At 33.7% G+C, this 27,533-nt stretch overlaps 1 protein-coding gene across 2 annotated transcripts in view; it reads right to left on the bottom strand.

The window, feature by feature from the left end:
• LOC124354327 overlaps positions 1 to 27,533 on the bottom strand; it is a 96,262-nt gene that overhangs the window by 41,672 nt on the left and 27,057 nt on the right. Inside the window, exons 1-10 of one of the 2 annotated variants that reach the window (XM_046804692.1) lie at positions 25,897 to 26,160; positions 17,146 to 17,375; positions 15,574 to 15,855; positions 14,605 to 14,717; positions 13,554 to 13,650; positions 4,427 to 4,697; positions 3,272 to 3,467; positions 2,621 to 2,851; positions 1,546 to 1,635; positions 1,155 to 1,263 (exon numbers count right to left, since the gene is read on the bottom strand). In XM_046804692.1, coding sequence (XP_046660648.1) covers positions 1,155 to 1,263; positions 1,546 to 1,635; positions 2,621 to 2,851; positions 3,272 to 3,467; positions 4,427 to 4,697; positions 13,554 to 13,650; positions 14,605 to 14,717; positions 15,574 to 15,855; positions 17,146 to 17,375; positions 25,897 to 25,925 — 1,648 coding nt within the window. In that variant the 5' untranslated portion in view covers positions 25,926 to 26,160. Of the gene's footprint in view, positions 1 to 1,154; positions 1,264 to 1,545; positions 1,636 to 2,620; positions 2,852 to 3,271; positions 3,468 to 4,426; positions 4,698 to 13,553; positions 13,651 to 14,604; positions 14,718 to 15,573; positions 15,856 to 17,145; positions 17,376 to 25,896; positions 26,161 to 27,533 lie in introns of those variants that run through there. The other variant, XM_046804691.1, reaches the window with a different exon arrangement.

Genomic DNA, 27,533 nt, shown 5'->3' with positions numbered 1-27,533 from the left:
ATGAGAAAATGGATTTTTTTAATGCTTTAAAATATAACTGTTGTTAACGTTTTTACTGCACAGAATGATATGAGTGTAAACAGGGAATTGTATTTGTTAGAACTAGAATCTAGACTACTCATATATTTAAGGAAGGTTTAGACCTAGAATGTACTGGGTAGAGAAATAATACATTACATTATCACATGTATGATTGCCAGACACCCTGTATTTTTTGGAGAGGACAGAACTCAGTTGGATGAGGATGGAGGTAAGTATCATAGAAGTTTTGTAGTCACAGGAATCGGACCCATAGGGATGGTTCTAAGCTAGATTGATGGCTTATTGGTTTGATCAATGCAACTTCCCAGGAACTAGTAAATGGCAGCAATTTCTGCATAAGTCACTTTCTCTAGGTTATTCTGAATATGAAGTAGGTTTAGAGAAAGTTGAACCGTCTCAGGATCCTGATGAGGTTAAGTAGGTCAGTATAGTAGATTGTTCAAAGAGATATGTTGACTGAGTTGTTTTTAAGCTGGAATGGGCTAATTGGAATTAGTTATTGACAAGATGTGTTGGGTGGTTGGCCTTTTACGTTCTCTAAAGAAATATTTTGTGAATGCCATTATAACAAAATGTTGGATTTTATTCTAACATTTTGATTTTGCCATACTATATGTGAATGTTGAAACTGAAAGAGTTAATAATGATATTTTATTCTTGGGGATAAAATTATATTCAAGGTCGGCATAAGTAAAGATTTGTTATTCAAACTTTGCTGAAAATTTGCTTGAAGACTCTGTACAAAAATCAATGACGTTCTGTGATCTGACGTTTTGCTATGTAAAGAGTCAATTATAGGAGTAATTTTCTACTGGTTAGCAGAGGTAATTCAAGGGGTAGAGGAATATTTAGCAATAACCATAAATTTATTAGAAAGCTAAATAGTTAAAAATATTCATTGTGCTACAAAAAACTATAATTTGTTGGTTAAATCACTCAAGCATAAGACAAAGACGAAGAAATACAGAAGAAAATCGTAAATACTAAAACTATTTACACAAATGTAATCATGAAAAATATCAAGAACAAAAATTGAACTACATTGAGTGGGTGTTGATTGCATGTTTTACATGTTAGCGAGTTACTTCTGAGCCAGTCGTGTAACAACTCACCTTCGCCCTCTCGCGTATGAAGCTGCTCAGCAGAGGTGACCCTGGCCTCCAGCCTGTTGCCAAGAGCTGCTTGCTCCGAGACCAGTGTTTTGTGTGCTAGCAGTGCCATCTACAATAAAACATTAAATTGATCTCAAAATAACTCTTCACTGTTTAATTCTTACAGGAATTATGTGTATCCTGAGCAGAGATTGATAAAAGTCATTCAATTTACATAAAATCTTTTGTGGTTTTGGGTAGTACATGCCTTTTGAGTGCTGGCGGTCACGGGTCAGACAACAACCTTGGGCGCTGGCATCCAAAGGGTTAATAAAACCAAACATTCTCACATGTACTATGATTATACTAACCTACTAAATAAATAATATCTTAGACATTTTATATTTCTTACCTGTAGTTCCTGAATTTGTTGTTTCAAAGAGTCCATTTTTGTTTCAACTGAGCTCTCTTCAGTTGAAATTCTGTCACTCAACTCTTCTCTCTGAAAACACAAACATTGGATGTTTGGATCAATAAAATGTAAAAGCCAAGTGTACCAGTTTATATTTTTTACTAATTAACATCAATATTTTAATTTAAGTTTTTAATGTTAACTGAAAGTCTTTAAGTATTATATTAATATTATGTGTGTGTGTGTGTGTGTGTGTGTGCACGCTCGTGTGTGTGTGTTTTTTGTTATTAACTCCATTATAGGGTTATCTTCATATAAGAATAATGAATGGAACAACTAAAACCCTTTTTTTTAATTATTTTATTTCCAGACATGTGCTCCAGTATTAATACCATTACAAAAGTAAGTGTCAACAATTGTAAAGTAATAGGTTTTACTAAGAATAGAACAAGGGATATCCCCGGAAGAGAAATGAACTACTATTGAAATTAATTTTGTCGATGTAGAAATAAATTTTCACATAAAATGACAAGTTGATAGCTCAATTTGTTCCTGAAATCTGATGGAGACAGACAGGACACAAACAGACATAGACCATTGTCTAATTCAATCTTGCACACATGTAAATTGGGTAACTAAACGGCCGAGCCTTTAGCACAATTATTCTCCTAATAGGTAGACACGCGAGAAATTTTATCAGCCCCTTAGAAACTTGTTTTTCACACATTAAATAGATAACAGAAAAACATTGTTAAATAATTTTTTAATTTATTAGTTTATAATATTCAAGTTGATCAGTTAGATATCTTTTGAGTAATTCAGATATGTGACTGGGGTTTTTCTTCAAATTTGTGTTTAAAAAATTCTGGGACACCAATCAAATTACTTCAGGAGAGGAAGAGAACTGGAAGAGTTATCTTTTATTTCTGAAATAGACTGACTTCTTATCTCAAGATTTTTTTCTTTGTGTTATCTCCTGTGTTACACAAGCAGAGCTTAGGATTTGTATTACATTTCAGTTATTAATTTAACGTTTCAATTAAGATTTTCAGGTTCTTAGGTTGATAATACTTACAACTTTGCTGAACTCAAGTTGGATCTTGTGAAGTGATGATTCCACTTGTCGCTGATCCAGAGCCCTAGCAAACTCCTCACTAGCTAGCAAGTGTCGGACCAGACCTGCCAGGGCCTGCCTGTCCCCTAGCAGACGGTCCAGACTGGCATCAGGTTCTGGCGAACCAGTAGAGTACGGAGCTGATGGCACGGGCACAGTATAGTCCACTGGTGCAGTATAGTCCCACTTCATCTGTCAAAAATATGAGAAATGGAAATTAGCAAATATTAAATCCAAAAACTATTGGTATATAATCCTACTGAAACGGTCACTGAAAACTCTAATAACTTGATCTTTATAATAATACGTTATTGTGTCATACTTCTGTTTTCCAGAATATATGTAGATTGATGTAATACTCGGTTGTTACATTTCATAAGATATCTATAGAAAGGAAAGAATGTAGAGAGGTATAGTCTAGGAGTCATATCAAGTTTTACAATAAGATTTGACTTTTTTTTAATTCAGTTACATTCAAAATAACTTTAATTTCTGATGATTACTTAATATAATACAAAGTGTACACAGTCTTAACAATGAAATACAATTTGTTTCATCCTGTTTTTATATAATCAAGTAACAGATCTTTATTGGATAAAAAAATGTACTCACCGACTTGAAGGGATATGCAAGGAATGCAAGAACCGATGACAGAAGCGCAGGTACGGCCAACAAACAGTCAACCACCCACGCAACCACCGTAGACAGGAAGCTTCCAGCAGCAGAGAATACAACAACAACTGTATCTCCAAGATAGGAGGCTGCAGTTCCCAAATAATCTCCAGCGCTTGAGAAAATAGAAGATGCTCTGTAAATAGATAAAATGTTTGAAATTTGTACACTCAGTGAAAAACAAGGAAACCACGGACATTAGATTTGAGCTCACATGGAGTACTTTGTGAAAAAAAAACAAATCCACCAGAAGATGTTTCTCCATGGTCAAGAGTTCAACTTCTTGACTTACAATATTTCTCAAGGTTGGCATAGGTCCCAGGAAATTTGATGCCATCCAAGAAACAAACCTCTGAACTCCCTCAACAGCATCACAGATATACCCATATTTCTATTTCAGATGACAGAGGTATGTTCAAAATGACATATCACAAGTGACGACTACTTGATCAGACAGGTCTTTTTTCTACGAAAGTGTCTCCCAATTCACTTAAAAAGCCTGAGATTAGGTTTTGCTTGAAAAATATGACTACTTCTGGTATTTTCTATCCTTATTGACACCAAGTCCAGCATATAGTTCTTCCTTATAGGATAATTATGAGTCTTGTCTGCTTAGAAGTTCATTTAGTGACTCTTTAACATTGACAGATTTAGTGTTATGGCATCGGCATATCAAACACTGTAAAAACTCTGTATACTGCTGGCGTCAACTGGCATGACAATCTGTATTTAAATTATATTTAATATAGTACATAGTTCAAATATCCAAGTAACCATAAAGCTGCAATCGATATATTTCGCTTAGTGACGGTTTTTCTGTTTTCTTCCTCGTAGGTCTTTGGAATGGTATTTAATTATGATGTTATTATGGTTTGTCAGCCAGTGAATTCATCAGATGTGAATTAAGCGTTTGACTAGTAGCACTGTTTGCTTTGTTCCGTAATTTTGTTTTGATCTAAAAACAAATCATATAGCAATGTACAATTTATATTTATTAGTATAATAATATCAATATTGATATTTGGTTGCTCCCCTAGCAACGAGCTTTTGTTTTCAAATATAGAGACATTTCTTCCAAAACCGACATCAACTTACGTGGTAAAAGGCCAAGTCAATGCAGCATTCCAGTCCACTTCTATCCCAGCCTCAGTGGAGTAATCCACTGGTTGGTCCTCTGTGATAGGATCCTCTGAGGTTTGCAGCCAGGCTGCCACTGAGGTCCAAGGGGCCCACAGCCAGCTTCCATCAAACCAGGCCCAGAGGTCCAAGAGCCAGGAGGTTACGACGTACCAGATAGAGGAAAGGGAGGAGAGGAGGCTCACAGAAGACGTGTCATCTTCAGACCACCATTCCAACAGCTTATAACCTGTAAAATATAACCAGGTTTTAACTAACGAGCTAAGTTAATATCACAAAGTGTTGTTAAGTTACAATGTGGGTAAAATTATCATGTTAAATTACTATGTTATAGAAATGGGTTAAATCATGATATTAAAAAAATTGTTTAAATTACGGGTGTATGGATCAAATTAAGAAGACAACAGGTGAATACCTACAGAAATACATCAAGGGTATTAAAACAACTGAGTAACTAAGTATCACCATCAACTACATCAATATTGTATGTCAAAAGTTTTCTTCATTATTGAAAACATGTTGTCAATTTTAGTCCAATCAATTCATTGATGATGTCACTCATCAAGCATGGATTTATGATTTAGTATGTGAACATTGTAAATATGTGTGTTGTAAATGTTTATTTTATTATTAATTCAGTAAGATTATACTGTACTTTTAAAGCTGTTTAAGCAAAATTGCTTCACACACTATTTTTTTATTTTGTTGACAAAAATTTGTTTAGTTTGAAAAAGTAATTTTTAAATTTACTCCAACTATTAGAAGTCCAAATGATCTGAAGGCCCCATGATAATAAAAATAGAAAAATTTTGAAGTTATAATCAAATAAATATTTAGCACGAAAATCTGAAGAGTTACAACCTAATGATCATTGTTTTAACTTAGTTTGTTTGATAGTTTAAAAAAGTATAATTCTGATTTTTCATGTATAAGAATTAAGAATGATGATACATTTTGTTTTTGAAAATACATATGTTTATTGATGTATCCACATCAAGGTTACATTTAAGTAGCAATTATTTATCTTATTAGCTTGCTGTATTTATTTAACTTTCACAAAACTACTTAATAATTTATGATACAAAATATGTTTTACCACACATTTTGCAGTTATATACTTGTTAATAAGTTATTAATTATGAAATAATTAAAGTAATGGAAAGGAACACAACTTACCGCTCTAATGACTCAACAATGGCACAAAGGTTCCAGAACAGCCGGTAGAGTTGTATTCCTTTCCCTCATAGAAACTTTGGGAACACTAAGAAGAAAATTTTGAAACCACGAAAAATTCAGGATCCAGTTTTTACATTTTTGTAAGGACATATATTCAAAGAAACAAGATAAATACACTGAATTTGAGTACTCCCAGGTATTTATTTGTATTTTATACATATGTTATACCTAAATTAGTTCACACTCTAATCAACTGAAATCTATTGCTTGGAAACACATATAACTGGATCCTTCTCAGAAGAAAAACGATAATGACCTGAAAATGTAGCAGGTCAGACTAAAAGGCAATAAATACTTTATCTAAAAAGTAGCAGATCAGAGCAAAACAATATGAAACACTTTAATGGTGCAAGAATGAAGGGAAGACAAGATCATTGTGTGGGAATTGGAGATCATGAGAAAAGAACAGATTATTGATCAAGTGGCAACCATATCAATGATTTCTTGCCAATGTTGCTCATTTACAATCAGAAATGCTAAATCTATAACATCTATTACACATACCACATCTGATCATAAGCCAAATTTAACACTCTTCTGACTTTTACTGACAAACACTAAATAAAGAGGTTTATACCAATGAGGACTCAAAATCATACTTTCTACAAGAATAATATTCTTCACAATATTCAAGATTTGTAAAAATGAAGCTTGCTTACCACTAACAAATATATAATGAACAAACCCCTAGTTATCCTATGGTGCATTTCCCTCCAAAAATTAAATATTAACAGTTTATCTTCTCCTCAAAAAAGTGATTAAAAAGAAGTACTAAACTACAAGTCAGTATTGCTTATACCAACTGTTTCATGAAATTGGTTTATCTAGACTCCTGAACTGCCTAAGCAAATTCTATTATTTCCAAGCGTCAGCTAAAACTTCACTGATAAAAAGCCAACAACAACAGTGCTGAATATATTATTCATAACTTGCAACCTGTGAATATTCGTGACCAATGTATTCCTTAATTATGGCTTTGCCTTTAACTATCACAACCGTGGCAAAGTTGATCACTACAGAATCACAGGCACAGTACTCAAAGCTTTTTTTCAGACTACCACTGAACCACATAGATTGCAAAGCTGATGCAAAAAAAATATATTGTAATGAAAGTTAACAATAATCAATCTAGAGGATAATTAAGGATCTTCCTCGAGGTTCACCACTTGTTGTCCATGCTATATATTGAGGATCTTGCCAATTACTTGGATGTCATCTGTTACCTGGCGCCAATGTCACTGTCCTGATCACTAATAACAGATCAGCTGAAGCATTGCGGATACTGACACTCATTGCATTTATATGATACATAAAACAAAAGCAGCCTTGTGCTCAATTAAGACAAAACAAAACTATTGTCAACAGAACAACAAAGAATGAAGTACTTATCTGGCCTGATTAGCCTACAAATTAAGACATCCACTTCACATGAGTTTTATTCTAGGTAATGGAATCTCATGATGGAGCCATATCAAATTCTAATCCCAGAAGCTTAGCTCATCTTTCTTTTATCTGTAAAGAGTCAAAACATACTTCACTAACCAATCAATAAAACCTGCCTACTTTGCTGTATTTGAATTTCACATCAGTTATATGCTCCTTCTTTGGGTCCTCTATTATTACCTTACAGTGGCTGCTGGGAATCCAGAAGCAGCATTTGGATGTACGGTCTGTCTTCAACATCATGAGAGCTGTAAACAAGTCTGAAAGGATTTTTGGATTCCAACTGCACCATCTTTATACTTAATGAAGGTCTCACATTATACCATATGCCATAAGGTCTCAGGTTAACCCAGGAATATCAATGGCTCACAACAAAACCAAACATGCAAGTGATTTTATTCATTCAGCATACAGAATTAGCCTTTTTCCATTAAACATTTAATTGTGTAGACAGATACAAAGCTTTAGTTTACTACCATCTGAATTAAAAGAGTAATCCAATCTACTTTAAAAGAAGACTGCAGAGGTATATCATGTCCTGGACTAATTCATATAAGCAAGCAAGGCAGCACATCTGAAATTAACAATTGCTCTATCTGAGTTTTCCTTTAAAGTCATTACTGTACAAATACTTGATGCTAACAATTTTCGCTATGACAACAACAGTATGAAAAATGTTGTTTACAGTTTTTATGATTATATGTTCAGCACAATCATAACAACTCAAATTAAACTAGTTTACACTTTCATCCTGATTTTTTTCTTTGATAATACAAAATTAACCGTTTTAACCAAAATAGAATACAATATTTTGCATATTACGTTGAAAATGTGTCTTTACAAAAAATATTAATGCTGGCCCATTGCTTCAATTTAATTGCCACAATCTTGTTAGTTGCATTGTATGATTGCTTATTTAAATGTGGAGAAACATTTATTTACTTTAAACGATAGTTTTGATTATGTAAGAGACAGATTGTGTAAGAGATACTCAAAATAGAATAGAAACAATTTATTGAAGGGAAATTAGGACCACAAGGTCCTTTCTTACATTTAACCTCTTTCATACATCTTACAGATATGACCCTATAAGTAAAATCAAACCAAAAATAATAATTCAAATATTTAAATAAGAATTTAATAAGATTTTAAATTATAAATTTTATAAAATGAAATTTTGTTTTGTATGTTTATTAAAATGTTGTTTATATTGATGTATATCTTCTATCATTATTAATAATAATTATTCTTAAGCAAACTACCAGATGTACTAGAAAATTTAAGTGTGCACATAACTAACAGTAATCTTTTTACTGCAAATTAAAAAAAAGTGTTAATACAAACAGGAAATAGTAATTTTTATACAAAGGACATCTCCACATATTTATTTCTCTGAATAAATAATACAAAATATAACATACATAAAACATTTTAGTAGCAAAAAATAGCACTATAACTAGATTTAAGGCACTTTTCTTATTTTTAGCACCAACATTTTATATACAGATTCAGATAGAAGTCTTGAAAGTTAGTTAAAAAAGCAAATAAATGGGCTACACATTAAAACATTAGTATAAATTAAACTATATTTGATATAAAACACTTATTTCAACATTGTTAAAAGATTAAAAATTACTAAAAATATCAAAACAAATAGACAGATGTTACTAATAATGTTCCAATTCTAATTAGAATAATTTGCAATAAATTTTAAAAATTATTATTATGACATTATATATTGGAATATTAATAATAAACTCAGTTTTTATAATGGGTGAAATGATTTCGGTTCTTTATTCTGGATTCACTTGGTCCTTATTGGAATTGGAGTATTGGTAACTGATTTAAATGTAAGCTACTTGTAAAATTGAATCAGTTATCAATTTTTCATTCCACCAGTTCTCTTTAAAATAAAACAGAAACAGGAGAGGTTTTGAACAGGAAATTGACAATAATTGGACAATAATCTGGTTGAGGTTCTTGGAACCCCTTAGTGCAAAGTCATCACCTGAGGAAGCAAAAGCCTTACTTATTAGTGATTACTTTGCTATGTATCACCAAAAATCATTGTAATCATTTTGAAACTTTAAGTTGAGGCATCAACTCAATATGTTGAACTTGCTAATAAGAAGTTCTAAGTAACCTAGAAATACCAGATATACAGACACAATTAATTAAAAAAAAGATAGAATTTAATCTATCTTACACTTATTCTATCTTTAAAATAAGATTAAGTTTATCTTACACTTATTATCTTTAGATAAGAATTTAAAATCAGATTCCAATTTTTTTATTGACTATTCTACGTTATTGTAACAAAAATGAAATGTAATACTTCATTACATTAACATTACATCATTTACATTACTGAAATGTAATGCAATTTAAAACAAAGATGTTAAATTGAATTTTGAACAATCCTTTTTTTGGAATTGGCCTTTTTCTAATTCTTATTTTTGTAATAGGTATATTTTGCTTTTTTACCAATTGTTCAGGATGGATATAAAAGTACTTATTACATACTAAAATATACTGTGAGAAAATGATTTAAGTATGTGAATTGTGCTGAACAGTACACTGTGAAATATTCTCACGAACAAGCTCTTTGCTTAAAAACTTGGAATGAACATTGTACAGAACATTTGAATACAATAAATATTATAAAATAACAACTTTATAAAGCTAAGCAACAAGTCCCTCGTTGTTACTATCAGGTAAAGGTAAAGTAAGTCAGTCTGTTGAAGTTGTAAAATGTTAAGTTACAACTTCAAATATATAAATATAAAGAAAAACAAAACAAAAATTAAATAAGGCATAAATGTCTTTTATTGCCTTAAAACCTCAATCATAAGAGGTGTTATATAAATATAACATATTTGATTTTCATAAAAATCTATGTAGCCTTAAATGTAAGTAATAGAAAAATGTCTTTGGTCCTCATGATTCATTTATAAAGCTATGAATAAGCTAGAAATGGACAAGATATTATCACCAATGATTAGTTTATAAAAATGTAAAATCGTAAACACTTTGAAATTATTTGTTTTTAAAATAAACCAATGTGAATCTGATTATTTCTAACAGAACAGATCCAAACCAAATAAAATTGTAAGTAAAAAATTAAATATTGAACACTTCCTCAAACTTTTACAATTTGTCAACATAACAAATGACAAAGTCAACATATTTGCACAACTTGCATAATAATGTTACCCAATGTTGCAAAATGCAAAATACACTAGTATTGAATTGAAAAAAGAATATAAAAGTGAAAAAATAAACTATGCTAAATCTAATACACAGCTGATTAATGCAAATGTTAAGTGAAAATCTGTTAGTTGTGATGTAAGTTACACAGGGTTAGTTTCTTCTTATTACAGTGCACATGGATGAATAATAAAACAAAATAACAAAACCAAATCAAGACTTTAACAAAAACATTATAACTAAGTAATAGTTTCAACAGGAGAGAAAACCACAAACTCCCAACTGGAAGTATTGAACATTCTGCGGCAAGTTTCACATGAGGGAAAGGAATGTTCAGCAATAAAAAAACCTGAAACAATAAACTCTAGTTACTTACCTAGGAGGCGTGGCCAGTAACAGATCCTCTGTTCTTTTATAAAGTCCTACACTACTTTAAATTACATTGAAAAAATAAACAAGTAGTAAACTTTTATGAGTTACATGCCAAAACATTTTATTGATTATGATACTTGATAATTACATAAAATATTACACTATGTTAACCCTTTGACATTTATAACATACAATACTAAGTACATCTGCCTCTTTCCACTTTGTAATAAGTGTATAAGGTACAACATCACATGACACTTGATCAGACCTAATGTATTTCATAAATGATTTTTAATATTTTCACTGGTGCATGCTTCAACAGTGACTCCTAATTCACTCCTAATACACCCGTCACACAGCCGACTTTGTTCTGCCTCCACACCGTACAGCACATTTTGAAGAAAAGCCATCTTACATTGACCGAAAACTATGGAACACTCTACCAGACAATATCAAAAGACTAAAGGGAGATGATCTGAAGAGGAAACTCCACAACTTCCTTGTAAACCAGCCATTTTAAAACCTTGAATAATTCCTAGATGCATGCAGGGAAGAATGGAGATTCCGAGATGCATCTTGACATAATGCATTGTCAACAATATTAATTTAAATATACTTAACAGCTGTGTTTTAAACATATGTGACCCTATTACTATTCTTAAAGAATATTTATTTGTCTATTGTCTACTTTTAATTGAGAACCCTTCTGGATTTCACCAAACCTAATCTATTTTGCGGAGTGTTACATTTTTAACATTTTTAACAGTATTTTACTGATTTAATTGGGGATTGAAATGACAAATAGTATATGTTATAAAACGTAATTAATTAAATGTATTACTTATGAACCGTAAATTTGTCCCTTGACTTATTTTGTTTAAACAGTTATTACTCATTACTCAGGCATGTGCGATTATATTATTCCTACTAATTTCCGCTACTGTCATTGCCTGCTACATTATTACATTACACAGTGATCTTTGCGATTATCATGTTTTTGAGTTATATTTAATAATTCAATATTAGTTTAACTGAATATAAATGGTGTGTGGCATGAGTCACAGGTGGAACTCCCTACAGAACAAAATCTGTTACTTCCACCAATTTCATCCATATTGCTCTAGTAATGGCCTACACTTAACTAACAGATGCCAAAGTCCACAATCATATTGAGTCACTGGTGACACATGTAAAAATTTGATAAAGATTATCAATTTTAAAAACGCAGTGAATCTGTTAATTACATTATTGAAATTATATTCAATTATTTGATACTGATAGCAAAATTCCAATCGCTCATAAGTATAAAAGTAAAGAATTAATAAAAGTCAATATACTTAACAATCGTGTATTTCCCATTGTTTACACTTTGTGGTAGTTTATGTGTCAATTTTGCCAAAATATTGTGTTTTGCTGATGATTTATTTATATTTAAATTATTTTTAGTTTAGTTTGTTTGTGAAACTTTTACAGTTTCCTGTTAAGAGAATTATGAGTGTATTTGATAAGTATGTTAAAGAAATTATTGAGAATCTTTATTCAACAAAACAACTGTAAAATATAGTCTTCTTTATTTCATGCCTTGTATTTTTTTATTTTGTACTAGAACTATACGTTCCATGTCATTTGCTATTAGGAGAGAAACGTATTTTTCTAGTGCTATCTGTTACCTGAGGTTTTGTACAGAATTTTTCAAATCTAAGTCCGTAGCCTACTTTAGTAAAACTGTTTATGATATAATATGATGGAGCCCTATGACATTTTTCAAACGTAATTAGGTGTACATCAGGTGCATTTTATTTCAGTGTTTATCTTTAGGAGGACCGGAGGTTAAGGAAAATTGTGCCTGTCTCTTATATCAGATTCAGTGTGTGCAAGAACATCTCTATTTTGAAATAACTATATTTCCGACGTCACAGCTGAGTTTCCCTTTTGTAAAAATCAATAAAATATATACATAGGCCTCAGAAACCTACTTTGGTCCAAAACAGTTTACTTCCAGTCCTGTAAACTACATTTGGTCTAATATATTTCAATTGCCATGGTTTAGTTTGCCTTGCTGACCCAATGAAGAAAATACGTATATGTAGGACTGAAATGCCTACTATGGTCAAAAACATATATTATGGGGAAAATCCTAATAGGTTAATGCAATATTTCAAAATAATCGTCTATAACAGGTTTTACATTATAGTAATCTTATGGTTTTTCAGACTGTTGTCTGGGAAAACATGGCCCGTTAAGGTATTTTATCGTTCATTCCTCTGTATTTCCCTAAGCCACTCTATAAAATGTGAAGGTAGCCAGCAAGTTTTGAGTAATATTTAAAGCTTTGTCCATTAAGGTAGGTTTTATAACAGTTTTTAAATGGTATTTCCAAGGAATTGGACAATTTAAATTGGCCACTGACACAATCTGGATTAAAAGTTTGATAGTAACTTTGTCTTTGCTACCTGCATGATACTACTGATCAAGTACAGTATAATATTTTCTCAAATTTAAATGTGAACAATTGTTTCAGCCTTTTTCATAAACTCAAGTTGAAACTGAGTGTTAGTTAAGTGTGGATTAAGAAACACAAATATTATTGAATATTAATGCTGATATACACTAACATTTTTCCAATTTTATTTTCAAAACACAAAGCGAGTACAAAATACACTAAAACATACGAGATAAAATCATAAGAAACCCAATAGTTCAGCAATTTAGTTGTTAAAAGATAATAACTTTTAAAAAAAAACATACAAATATCAATTTTAAAATTGTTAAAATGCCACAAGACAAAACATTAAATTATTTAAACATGTTCTATTCAGTCACATACCTGCCCAAATTACTAGAGGAATGAGAAGGAGAATCAATGCCCATTTTCGACGCTGTTGAGGAGTACCCCAGCTGTCCAGTCTTAAGAGTGAATTCACCTAGAATCAAAGAAAAATTACATTATCAAAATAATTTTAGCCTATATTAAGTGTTGTGTTTCCAACCAAAATCCAAACTAGTTCAGAATGAACTAAAACCCATTAGATTTTTGCTGATAGTTTCTGTAATCTAGTCATCTTGGAATATCAAACACCTACCCAAGGTATAACATCATACCCTAATTATGTGGACTTAGTTGGCAACTAAGTCTGTTCTACACGTCTAATTAAATAGTCTTAGATGTTTTAATTTGAAATTTATTTAGTTAATATTCTATCAAATGGATCTGTATAAATAAAAAGAAGAAAAATAGACCACTTCTATTTAGAATATAACATTTAAGCCCCCACCTTCTCAGGAAGACAGATGACAGAATGTTGGTCAAAAATCTATAATATAAACATTAGTCAAAATGTGTATTATTTCACAACTCTTAATTAAATTTAGTAAATAAATTAAGAACAATAAAATAATAACTTTTGGACAACCCAGAAAAGTAGTGTTGATTAAAGTTTTGAACGTAGGACCTAAATAAACCAAATAATGTAACTCACAAACTTTATATGAAAAAATATTAAGGACGAAAAGAACTAAGCAATAGTATTATGTCACATGCATGGGTCTCAAAATAACACTACTTTCATGCTTTTGAGGTTGTAATGTAAAAAATTAGTTTTAGATACTCTTTTGACTCACATATATATATATATATATATATATATATATATATATATATATATATATATATATATATATATATATGTATATATATATATTTATTTATATATGTTGATACATTACATAATTTAATAGTAAGCCATTTCCAGACATTCTATACATTATACAAATTTTTGAGTGAGGTGAGTGATTTTGAAGTCTCAGAATCATTATCATGTGTTTTTTTTTTTTTATTTATTTTGCCTGAGAATTCAGTAATGTGTTACACTACTAACCTTGTACAGAAGCCAAACATCTGCCTGATGGACGAGCAAAGCGAGTTTGTACAGCCACAGAACTGGGTACTGATACCACGATACTCCTCCAGTCTGTTTCAATGGCACTCTCGCTGTTAACATACGTTTTTAGATATAGAATGTGGTTACTGTTGTCTACAACATGCAAGATCTAAGTTTAGATGTATCAGCCATGGTGCCAGTATAGGTACCAGTCCCGAATCAACACAGTGGTCAGCGACTGACTCAAATCTGCTGGCTGATGCAGAGCGGAGTTACAGATCCTGCTGTACCCAATTCTTATTTGGTACTATAGAATGTAAAGATAGCAAGAGAGCATGATAAAACCTAAAGTATATTTAAACTTCAATAATAGAGAAACTATTGATTGAAAAAGATATTCTATGCCATTTTAAGTGTGAAATAGAATTTTTTAAATGGCAAATTTACTAAAAAACATGTTCTAAATTGTCATAAACTAATTGTAAAGATACAATAAACGTTCTGAAAGTGACCTCCATTATTTTTAATAAAATAAATAGTAGATTTATATTATACATGAGTATAGCCTAAAAATACAACTTTGCTTTTTTCAACATAGATGGAGAGGAAGGAGGAATTGGTGCTATCACTTGCCGAAATCTCACAGAACAAAACCATAGGTGACATATAGGACAAATTTGTCACCTTGAGAGAATATGCTGTTCCAGCCTTCATCAATCAAAGCCAACTTGGAGAGACAGGATTCACTCAAAGACAAATTTAAATCTTGTGTAGTATTTATGGATATAGGCTAATTCCTTAGTATTTTTCTAACAATTAATTTTAACGAATTTTACTATAATTTAAAATCATACAGCCAATTAATTAAAAGTACAACTGTAATATTTTTTGCTTAACTGAACTATTCTATAACTTTGACAATTAAGTGAACATTTACCATCCAGATATTAATGATCCAGTACTCACTGTTAACATGATTGTGGTCATGACGGTCCCCCCTGCCATATACAGTCTCTGTGACCACTGTGACGACGCTGGTGACAACTGTTGTGACGATCGTGACGAGCCAGCTAAGCAAGGTGACAGTGTTCTGACTGCGGACATAGGGAAGTTCCTCGCTGTCCTCCACCTCCAGCTCACTGTCAGACTCCAGCCCTGAGTCTTGGAAGTCTACCTGACGTCTGGTGAGCCGAGTCAATCCAAGGTGGTGGTTGGTGCTTGTGCCATTACCGTTGTCATGGCTGTTATCTACAACAGAGGCATTACATTAATCTTCTTTAAAAATTTAATAACAGTACAATTAAAATTAATTTATACATACGTTAATTATAAAATAAATAGAATAGTACCATTTAATAACTTTATTTTCTTACATTCGTTTCAGGAAATACGCTCTGATCACACCAACATTATAACTTCACAACGAACTATAAACAAATTTAATATATAAACTTAACAGTTATTGTCAAAATTATTACAATGGCCAAACAAGTTGAAACATCAAGTTATGATTTAAGGAACATATATAAGCCTTAAAATAAAACAACACAACCAGTATAAAGTCAAATTTTGGAGAAAAACTCTCACAAACAGGTCACAATTTTAAAAGTATTGAAGAAAACATGAAAATTATTGAATTCCAAAACAAGGGATAAAAATTATATTTCAAAGAAAAACTACACATTTATATACATTACAACAGAGATCCAACCAACATGTTAAATACATTACAAGTCAAAAAAAACTCCAATATTTGAGGAAATATCTAAATTAAAAAATTAATCCTGAACGTAAAATTAACCAACAAAGATATATTATAATTTATCTTTACAGTATGTATTATTATAATAGTATGCAACATCGGTTGCAGAAAAGGTTGAAATTAGAAGTGTTGTTATTAAGCTTACTGTATGCTTGCACACTATAATTTGTAAAAAAAACTGAAAATAGTTGTTAAATTAATTAAACATGTGGTTGTGATTTCATAAAACAATGTTTACATGGAGCAGTTAATTACACTTAACAGGCTCTTTCAATTAATATTTCGCAACTTTAGAAATCAAAATGGGGCTTTTTGCTATTTTAGAGACCAGTGAAGCGTGGCCCGGAGGCATTTTCAAAATAAAAATAGGTCTATATCTATAACAGGACACTAAGAATGTCCATGTAAAATTTCAGTACGAACGGTTGAATAGTTTAAATATGAAATCAAAACAAACTATCAAAGGCACTTACACATTTACAATATTTGCAGGATGAATAATAAATAGTGGAAACTAACCAAAATTTTATTGCTAAGCTGTTATTTTTTATTTTAATTTTTTTTTAACATACTTTTTGGGAAAATGTAAATTATCAATATGTTAAAAATCCAAATGTTAGTAAACTACATCCATTACATAAAATTTGGTCAATACCATCTGTTTGCGTACCATAACTTTTATTAACTACCACAGTATAACCTCCAATACTAATATGTGTGTGTGTGTGTGAGAGAAATTAGGAAAAAATAATTTTGAGTTATTAAATACTACTCACTCATATTGTAGTTGTTTTTCTCTACCCAACTGTTCCGACTGTTGGTGACGGTCTCAGTGATGGTAGGAGTCCACGGACTATGTTTTGAGGTGAGGTTGTACTCATACCCATGGTCAGGCGAGCGCAGTGGTCGCCGGCACAGGTTGGGTATCAGAGGAATCCCAGGCGCCAGCGTACAGCCGTAGTATTGCGACGTAGGATTGTATGTATTGTCTGTTTTAGGCAGCTCACTGCAACATAAATAAAAATGAAAAAGATAATACAGATACAAAGAAAACATAAAGATAAGTATTTATGAAAGGGCAAGACCACTCCATCACTATTTACATTTGAAAACAGACACTCTGGCCTTTCCTACTGCTGTTTCCTGCATTTTTGGAATGATTAGAGGTCATAGTCAATGGTGCACAGTACCTGATCTTTTTACATCAACTAAAATCATATATATATATATATATATATATATATATATATATATATATATATATATTCATACTCTTAGTTCTGAATATTGGAATATCTCCCAATAACATAACTTATATCAGACTTGTTAAGTACACCAACTAAAGGTTATGCCTATGTTGGTCCTGTTATTCAGCAAGAAGTTGCGTACAAAGCCATTTAAAATGTAAGTTTAATACTAAGCTAATTTTTACTTAAAGTTAACCCAAAAGTTCTTTACAGTAATGCTGTTCTTACTCTATACTTTTACTCTATAATGAAGCTACCCATTCCTTAATTGAAAGGTAACACAAACAGTAAGTACAGTATATTTTACTCTAATAAAGGAAGTACTCTTATTTCAGTTATTTAACAAAAAGAAAAGACTAAATATAGTTTAATCTGCTCTACATTTATCAAATCAGTAGATATAGAACTGACTGATAGAGAACCCACAAAACTACAGAACCATACAGCCACAGCTCTCTGGGAAAAATTGATAAATACTACTGATAACAAATCAGTGACTTCCATACATGTGATAAGAACCACTCATTAGTTTGAATCAGCCATGACTAAACAGAACTATATTCATATGATAACGAACTGCATACAGTGATGGATTGTTCTGTTTGAATGTCTTGTTTTTATAGTAGTATTACCAACTATCATCTTCGTCATCTATATAAATTATTCTCATTATAATCCATCTTGAAGCATGCTTCAAACAGTTCAATAGTTTTTCTGTTGTTCTTCAAAAATTGGAATCCTAAATTCAACAAAAACAAGCTCCGCCAAATTAGACATATTAAAGGCCTAAACTCTACTTTTAACTGTGATATGTTTTACTATAATACTCATCACAACATATTTTGTACCTTTTTTCTTAGCTTTCATGTGGATTCTCATTTCACTTTGGATCGATGTCGGTTATATCACTAAATGATCCTGTTAGTTTTCTGTCTCCTCAGATCTGAAGCCTCCAGATGCTTCTTGTTGTGTAACTTACTTCTCTCATGTTCACAGTTGTTCCTCTTGAAACGAACTCTGATCGCACTATGATCTCCCTCACTATGGAAAATAACAATACACATGACCTTGATGTTCGGATTTACTGGTGTGCCTTTTTAGGGTGAGGAAATGCACTGGTTTTCCAATTGGAACTCTGCATTTTGGTCTCAGGGTGCCCCAGATACAATTTTGGCCATGAAGTCTAGATCTGTTTAAAATCAATCCTTCAACTCTATGCAGACTGACACATGATTTTCCTTCTATTCATCGCTCAAAAGTCTAGGAACAAATTATGCAAACACTCGTCACATTTGCAAATTATTGGTTAAAATGCTTTGTACAGAACCATATGAGATGTAAAGATCTTCTGATAGCTCTCGAATACTTTAGTCATTCGCCTGTTTGAACGAACCATTGTTTCTAATTTTTCCACATTGTTGTCTGTTTTTGAGGTTAATGATCACTGCTCATCGCAACTGACTCAATTCTGCTTTTAAATTGGCCATACCATTTATATACAGTCTTTACAGTTACCACATTACCGCTATGCACAGACTTTAACATTTTGTGAGCTTTTTTGCATTCTTTTGTAACTTAAACACAACTTAATGGTAAAGTGTTGTTTGAATTCAATGATGCACTACACAATAAACACGACCTCACTCTAGCAGCTTTGGCAGTCGATTGACAAGCTCCAGTATGTTGAAACTTGTCGCTACCTGTCTCAACGATCCCTGCTACTAGGCAAATTATATCATATGGATGTAGCATCAACAGTTGCCGCTATAAAAATTCATTCACTGTATTTTTATCACACCTCGTACATAACGTAGCTAATAGAAGCACATTTGCATTATGGAAATATTATTTTTTCAAATTAAATATATAGCTAATTCAAAAAAAGTTATTAATTCTAAAGGTTAAGTTTTTTTCAAAACGTCTTAATTGTGACTTCTTATGGAACTCTTCATACAGAAGTGGACTCCAGATTCCAGGAGTCAATCTGTACCAGTGTTAGATTTCAGAGTTGCACTAAGTGGAAGATGAAATGGAGATAAACTCGATATTCACATTGAATCAATACTTCCCACCATAGCCACGTTATGTGTAGAATTTTAAAGTTGTTGTTAAATTACTCCTTAACTTTATTTTTGACCAGGTTGTTTTAAAAAATCAGCATTGGTCTCCTTATGGAGTTCTTAAAAGGCATCATCTTGAAGTGTAATTTTGTAAATTACTATTTAAAACGTTTAATTTTGAACACGACTTAACTGAGCAGGATTCGTTCATTTACCGTGGCCGCGCCTGCTCGACTGAACGCGCAAACCGCCAGACTAACCAGAGAACGTTGCCTTAAAAACAGTGCACTCACAAAACTATCTTGTAGGCTATATAAATTTCGTCTTAATCGGATCACAAATTGCTCTTATAATATGTCTAAACGCAGCAAAAACCACACCAAGATTTTAATGTAACTCCCATTATTGTTCCTGGACTGGTTAGTTTGTGGTTATTTTTCAAACTCAGGCATCTAATCATCCGAGAGTAGGCTGCTTTTATTTCACGACCTCGACAGCTGCGTTCATATAACACGAATCCGGCAAATACAATGGGCAACGATCCCAGCGAGGGGAGGGTTAATCCAAACAGTTGGTTCCACTTGAAATTTTAAACGTTTGAATATTATCTCTGCCACGTGAAGCGCCCCCGATGTATATAAAATATTACCTCTATATCACTACAAACTTGGTGTTTCTTAACTGGGTGTCACGAACCACGCCTTTCTTGAGAGAATTCCACAGAGCTTTTTCTTACAACATTCGTCCGCAAGTTCCGAAGCTACGTGAACAAATCACAGCGTGCACACGATTTTTCCAGCTCAGGATGTTCTTCCGAGCTTTATTCTCGCTGGAACAGCACCTCAGCTTTCCAATAGCGCCTCTTACTGAACTGCACATGATTTTGTTATTGTTATTTGAAAGCTCATTTCTCACTAAATCAAAACGCCTAAGCGAGCTTCCATCACATCGTCAGAGAAGACATATAACTCATGTTGAAATGACAGAATATAGTGTATGGTTTTGCCACTTTTACTCTTAACTCAGACGCTTTCTGAACTAGTCACAAACTAAACAAAGATGAGTGAAGTTAATTTAACACTGTGAAAGGAATGCTGACAAATATTAAGTTTACAAGAACAAAGTTCTAAAATCAATCTATTAACTCAACTTTAACAAAGCCTCCGCATTGTGTTACCTACCACTGAATGAATTCGCTTTGTAGTGGTGTGGAACGATGAAGGTGAAATGCTTTTGAACTTCATAAAAACGCGCCATGTCACCCGCTCGCAACCCGCTGATAAAATATTTTTTTATGAGAACTTACAGGAACCAACTATATATACACTGAAAACAATTATAATATTTAAATGTGGGTAAGCTACATGATGTGCTGTGAAATTGGCTTCCTCACATTCAATCAGAGATTTAAAATTATTAATATTGCTGAACTAACGCATTTTTCGTGAGAACTTAACAGGAACTATCGAAGAACTAACAATGTATATGAAAAATGTGGGAAGTTATTTTGGGTATGTCACCCTCACGGACCTCTGGGGAACGATGACGTGCGGCCACAGACTGTACCAAACTGGGCCAGGAAGCAGCCACTGCTTCACCCGTTGTAATAATAAAGTCTCTTTATCTTCCATTTGTGGGATGGTGTAAAATTTAATTTAATTGAATACGAATTCTTATCAGTATTCACGACCAGTACGTAAAGTACCATATAAGTATTCTCAAAATAATAGCTAATAACCTAGTTTTTAAGGGTTTACAAACAAATAAAATACGCCTTTAATTAGCAACTTAGAACTCTCAATTTTTGGTATGCCGTTCTTAAAGAGCCATATAACAAATGATGTATAAGAATTTTGTTATTGTTATTAATTGTTTAATAATGATGGGTTAAATTATAGAAAGCTTCATTTTAAACCCTGTAATCGCCTGTATTCGCGGCGACACCCGAGCACCGAACTTTCATACTAAGACCCCCCAGCGCCGAGTAGTTTTCCCGTTTATAGTAGTTTTTGACATAACACGTTAAACACGTGATTCAAAGTTTAATAAACAGAGTAAGCAATTAACACACAGTATAAACATCTCAATTTGTCACATAATTACAACAAATTACCACTTCACACAACTATCTATGAATAAGCATCGAAAAATACCTCGCAAAATATCAACGTAACCACTCGTGTACGACACAAAGTACGTTCAAGTAGTTTAAGTAAGTAATGTCCACAAGATGCACCACTAACTGGACAAGTATCTTCTAGGCATTTCTAACATGATAGCGCGCCAAGTAACACAATATAACAGCTGATACAACAAAAATAAAACAGCTGGTAATATGAAAACGAGTATACTCGGGCGTGGCGGTTTTTCACGAGACTACAGTTGCACTGCATATCTCGAGCGTGGCGGTTGTTCGCAAGACTACAGTTGCACTGCATATCTCGAGCGTGGCGGTTGTTCGCAAGACTACAGTTGCACTGCATATCTCGAGCGTGGCGGTTGTTCGCAAGACTACAGTTGCACTGCATATCTCGAGCGTGGCGGTTGTTCGCAAGACTACAGTTGCACTGCATATCTCGAGCGTGGCGGTTGTTCGCAAGACTACAGTTGCACTGCATATCTCGAGCGTGGCGGTTGTTCGCAAGACTACAGTTGCACTGCATATCTCGAGCGTGGCGTTTGTTCGCAAGACTACAGTTGCACTGCATATCTCGAGCGTGGCGGTTGTTCGCAAGACTACAGTTGCACTGCATATCTCGAGCGTGGCGTTTGTTCGCAAGACTACAGTTGCACTGCATATCTCGAGCGTGGCGGTTGTTCGCAAGACTACAGTTGCACTGCATATCTCGAGCGTGGCGGTTGTTCGCAAGACTACAGTTGCACTGCATATCTCGAGCGTGGCGGTTGTTCGCAAGACTACAGTTGCACTGCATATCTCGAGCGTGGCGGTTGTTCGCAAGACTACAGTTGCACTGCATCTCTCGAGCGTGGCGGTTGTTCGCAAGACTACAGTTGCACTGCATATCTCGAGCGTGGCGGTTGTTCGCAAGACTACAGTTGCACTGCATATCTCGAGCGTGGCGTTTGTTCGCAAGACTACAGTTGCACTGCATATCTCGAGCGTGGCGGTTTGTTCGCAAGACTACAGTTGCACTGCATATCTCGAGCGTGGCGGTTGTTCGCAAGACTACAGTTGCACTGCATATCTCGAGCGTGGCGGTTGTTCGCAAGACTATAGTTGCACTGCATATCTCGAGCGTGGCGGTTGTTCCCAAGACTACAGTTGCACTGCATATCTCGAACGTGGCGGATAAACAGAAAACCATGTTTTCCTCCATATTTTTTGTTATCACAATCAACAATATCACACAAAATGTGATACGTCTCCAAGAGTAGTTACGTAAATACAGAAGATAAAATCAAAGAAACGCACATTTATTTTTCAAGTAATTTATATCCGAGGATGCATGAAACCCCTTATTAGGTTGAGCGTTATTGAAACGTTTCACTTAGGGGACTGCCAAATTTCTCTTATATCTGTCCACACGATATTTAGAGAACGAACGAAATTGACCATGAAGCTTTTTTTGTACCTAGACAGCATCGAGTTCAATGATGTTGCATGTTACTACGTGGGATTTGGTTGTGCGTTAGCGAATATTGTACATTAGTTAGTCTTGTGGGTAACGATGGGGTCATAAGTGCAATAAAAAAACTCGCAACACAAACAGCTTTGTAAACAACTGAGTATAAGCATTCGATTTCTCATCGTGCGTCCTTTACTTTGATGGGAAGACTTTCTTTACGTTCTGTCTCGTCGATACTCCGTTGTACCGATTAATTCGCAAACATATAAGGTGATTAAACATGTTTGGCTGAGCATTAGCAAAGCCTATTACTCAGTATGATCATCAAGAATGAATTGAATTATTAACTAGAAATAAATGTTGTATATTTCGATTAGCTATCACTAAGGGTACTCGCAATTTATTCTCTATCTGCTGAGTTTACATCAAGAACAAATTAAGCTATAGCCTTCAAATGTATACATAGGCGTTGTCGTATTTCATGACTCCCTCTATGGAATTTGGCTGAGCGTTTGCATAGCCTAACTACCTCGAGAAAAATTTCACGTGTATACTTTAAATATTGTACGAAACTTCATTTCTACATAGACAAGAATGAGTTTCATAATGTTGCATGTCCATCCGTGGTATTTGAGTAAGCGTCACTGAACCTATCACACACAACCGGCTGGCATAATTTCCCGTCTGTGTTCCTGAGGACTTTAAACAATTTCTTTTCTTTCCGTCTGTCTGCCCGTCCACAGCACATTTCAAATTGTGTATGCACATTGAATGAACCGTGTTACGCGACTACATGTCTGAGGTACTTCTGCCATATAATACCACGATAAAATGTACAGTTGCATGCGTACGATACCACAGCATGTGAAATAAAGGTATAGTTAATGTACTATAACACTCGTACTATGTGTAGAAGCGGCTATGTCTCATGGACAGCAGGATCGGTGTGGTCGGCGCGTGGGTTGTACGATTGTACGCAAGCCAGCAGGTACCGTGGCCTTAGCGTGACGTAACTCGCACCACATCGGCCTTATACAGAGCCGGTGACGTCATCCAGGCCAAACACGTGCCTGATATAAACAACTCGCAGGTGTAACACACAAAAAAGGCCTTCATTGGGTGCGGTTTGAGACAGAACATTTTAATAATCGGTTGATCGAGCCAGATCATTCAGAAACTAGAATACTTTCTTGTCTTGTTCAAACAATTACTGAGATTATATGTTTACCCAGGTTTGGATAACTCTTTCAGTAGTTAAAGTAAGTTAAAGGCTAATGCTAATGGAACCCGACCCCTCCACTATTGCGAAAATCCGGAACAAACGCGGTAGACAATCATGATCACTGTTCAATAAACCGATTTACAATCCCAATCTAAATTTTGAATAATACCTCATGTCAAACCCTTACATTTCTCATGGGTTTCAAAGTCCTTTAGAATAAAGTTAAAAGCTTAAACCAGCGCATTCAACATGTCGGATGGTCAAAACTTCAGTCAGAAAATAACACTTATAAGGATAAAAATGGACTATTTCATACGAGCGTCTAAAAATACACCCATGGGAGTTACAGCCCTCAAAATTTTACTCAAAATTATAGTTTGGTCTTTTATTAATCGGCCAGTCAAGTGAAAAATATTGTATAATACATCCAAATGAAACCCCCATTTTAGTTACCACTACACGCTCGTCCTTGAGTTTGAAGTGATTGCGAGAAACAGATAAACACGCGCGCGAACCAAGGAAAGGAGAGCACCGTATAACGCGTGTTTAATAGTTGTATGAAACGATAGAATTCTAACTCAAGAAACGTGTTTGATTCCAGAAACTACGAAAAGAATATAACTAGTTTCAGTCAAATTGAACTGTAGAAAAAATAACAACAGCAATATTCGTAGCTTTTCGAGAATTAAAATAGGTATTGTTAAAAATATAGATTGTAGTAAATGTTGAAGAGATTTTTAAGTTGTTTTTATAAGTCAATCTGTCTCTGATCCAAAAGACACAATTAATTGTTAACATTGAGAGTACACCAAGGGCGAATGACATGGCTTCACAATAGTGTAGCCTATTATTGAAAACTATTACGAAAGTATTTTAACGAAGGTTGATAAATACTTTTATTCGATTTAAGTGTTTTTATCGTTTCTCTACATTTATACGCCATAACATGCTTGCTATAGTAGACTAACTTTATTTTAAAAAATTGAGTCACAAGGTACTAACACAATTCAAAATAACAAAATATTGTAATAGTTTAAAATTAGGTATATTAAGTATATTTTATGAACAATTGTGTACATATTACAGGTATCGTATGCTGGAATTTGAATTTAAATACACAAGTTTAATAAATTCCATTTAACGGTTTTTAGGTGAAGCTATGTTATAAATTAATAAGAAATTGCTTATCATATACAATTTAATTAATTGGGGTTTACTGCTTCTTAAAATTTAGATACGTTTGATTTAACACTTATTTGAAGGGGCTTACAGATTTAAAACAAAATTATTTTCTTGCTCATGTTAAGTAAAATACTTAAAGTACAGGCCTTCCCGATTCTCACTATCTTTCTTATTTCTACGTTGTATAAACTGTTAATACTATCAGCAACACAATTACCAGCACGCTTACCGAAATCGTGACTTAAAACTGGAGAACATTTCAGGCGCACAACAATAAGACACAGCAAAAAACACAAACACAACACTAAAAAGCTAAACAAATTAAAAATAAAATCACAACGATAATATAATCGTTGACGTCATCAAATCACTAAAAACTACGATATATAACGAAAACGTTCGTTGAATAAAATCACTATTCAACCGGTCTGGGACAAGAGATGGGCAGCTGAGCGGACGTGTTGTCAACGCGACATCGGCAAACTGAAGCAACTGCAGGGCTGTCAAACCGACTGGCATGACTCATCGTGCAGTTCACGAGTGGGCATGGACACGCATCTCAACAGTGAACGTGTGTATGGGCGGCCCCTCCCTCTACGTCCATGTTTCTATTATCTGTGGCGTCTGTACCAAGTCAAACACAATTTACACCACCTGCGTGAACAGTCAGAAAATCTGGTTATTTATTTCATTTTATTCTCCAGCAAGGCGCTAGACCAGTGGCGGAACCATAATTTTCAAACGTTTAACGAGGGAACACGAGGTTTAACTGGAAGCTTATACATATTGACGTACAAACATACTAAGCTAAACTCAAGATTGTGAGTTATGTATAAATTAGCCGCTGTTTGGCTGATAGATACTGTTCACTGAGGCATGGACTGAATCTGCGATATATTTTTACCTGCAACTCTAATTTGGAAACCCCGTATGGGACATCGAGAGAGGGGGAGGAGTGATTGAAGTTCAGTTCCCATACCCCTTTGGGTACACCACTGCGCCAGATACAAAGTTACGGTCTTATGGACGAGGATGACAAGTAACTATTTGTGTAACTAACTGCCCTCGGTGTTCATTCTTATCGAAAACTGGTCCTTGACCAGAATGTCAACAATGAGAAGTCCACTGTCATACTAACACTTAGAATATGGAAGAACAAACTTACGAAAGACTGAAGTGAACAATATTTTCAGACAGCGTCGGTCCGTCAATATTCTGAAAGTGGTGGGGAATACTGACAGTTGGCCGTGGTTGGTCGAGTACACGATGGTTCTCCACTTGTCAATTATCTATGTTGAGTTTTGATAACTCTAGGGACATGAAAATGTAATATCTGTACACGATAAATCGATAACGAACTGCTTTATACACTTCACATTTTGTACGAAATTTCATTTATATATGTATAGGAAACATCGAGTTCGATGATGGTGCATGTCACCCAATGGGATTTGGCTGGGCATTAACGAACAAATTGGTCAATCAATTACGTGCAATTTTAGCATATGGTATAGCAACACATGTAGCTTAATTAAATGAGCTATACACTGACATTTTGCATAACACCTCAGCACAGTGTGTTACGCGACACATGATGTGTACACTGATATGATGGAGCTGAATGTCAAACATACCGACATTCTCAATATACTTATTAATCCGTACTATACATTCAAGATCCATATACATGAATAGCTCTATCATAGCTAGAATTATCGTGGTTCCAAAAGGTGTTCAGTTTATTATGTTATTTGAATATCAAAACTTAGGTCGGGCACGGAGGAAACAAAAATTTGAGTCAAATCGGCCTACCATGTTTACCGTTAGTACAAATTATAAATTAAATCAATATTAAAACAATAAAAT

The sequence above is a fragment of the Homalodisca vitripennis genome, chromosome 2 (genome assembly GCF_021130785.1).
Source record: "Homalodisca vitripennis isolate AUS2020 chromosome 2, UT_GWSS_2.1, whole genome shotgun sequence".
In the NCBI taxonomy this organism is placed as follows: Eukaryota; Metazoa; Arthropoda; class Insecta; order Hemiptera; family Cicadellidae; genus Homalodisca; species Homalodisca vitripennis.
The sequence above is the reverse complement of the archived record's forward strand: the minus strand, read 5'-3'. Positions and strand labels throughout refer to the sequence as shown.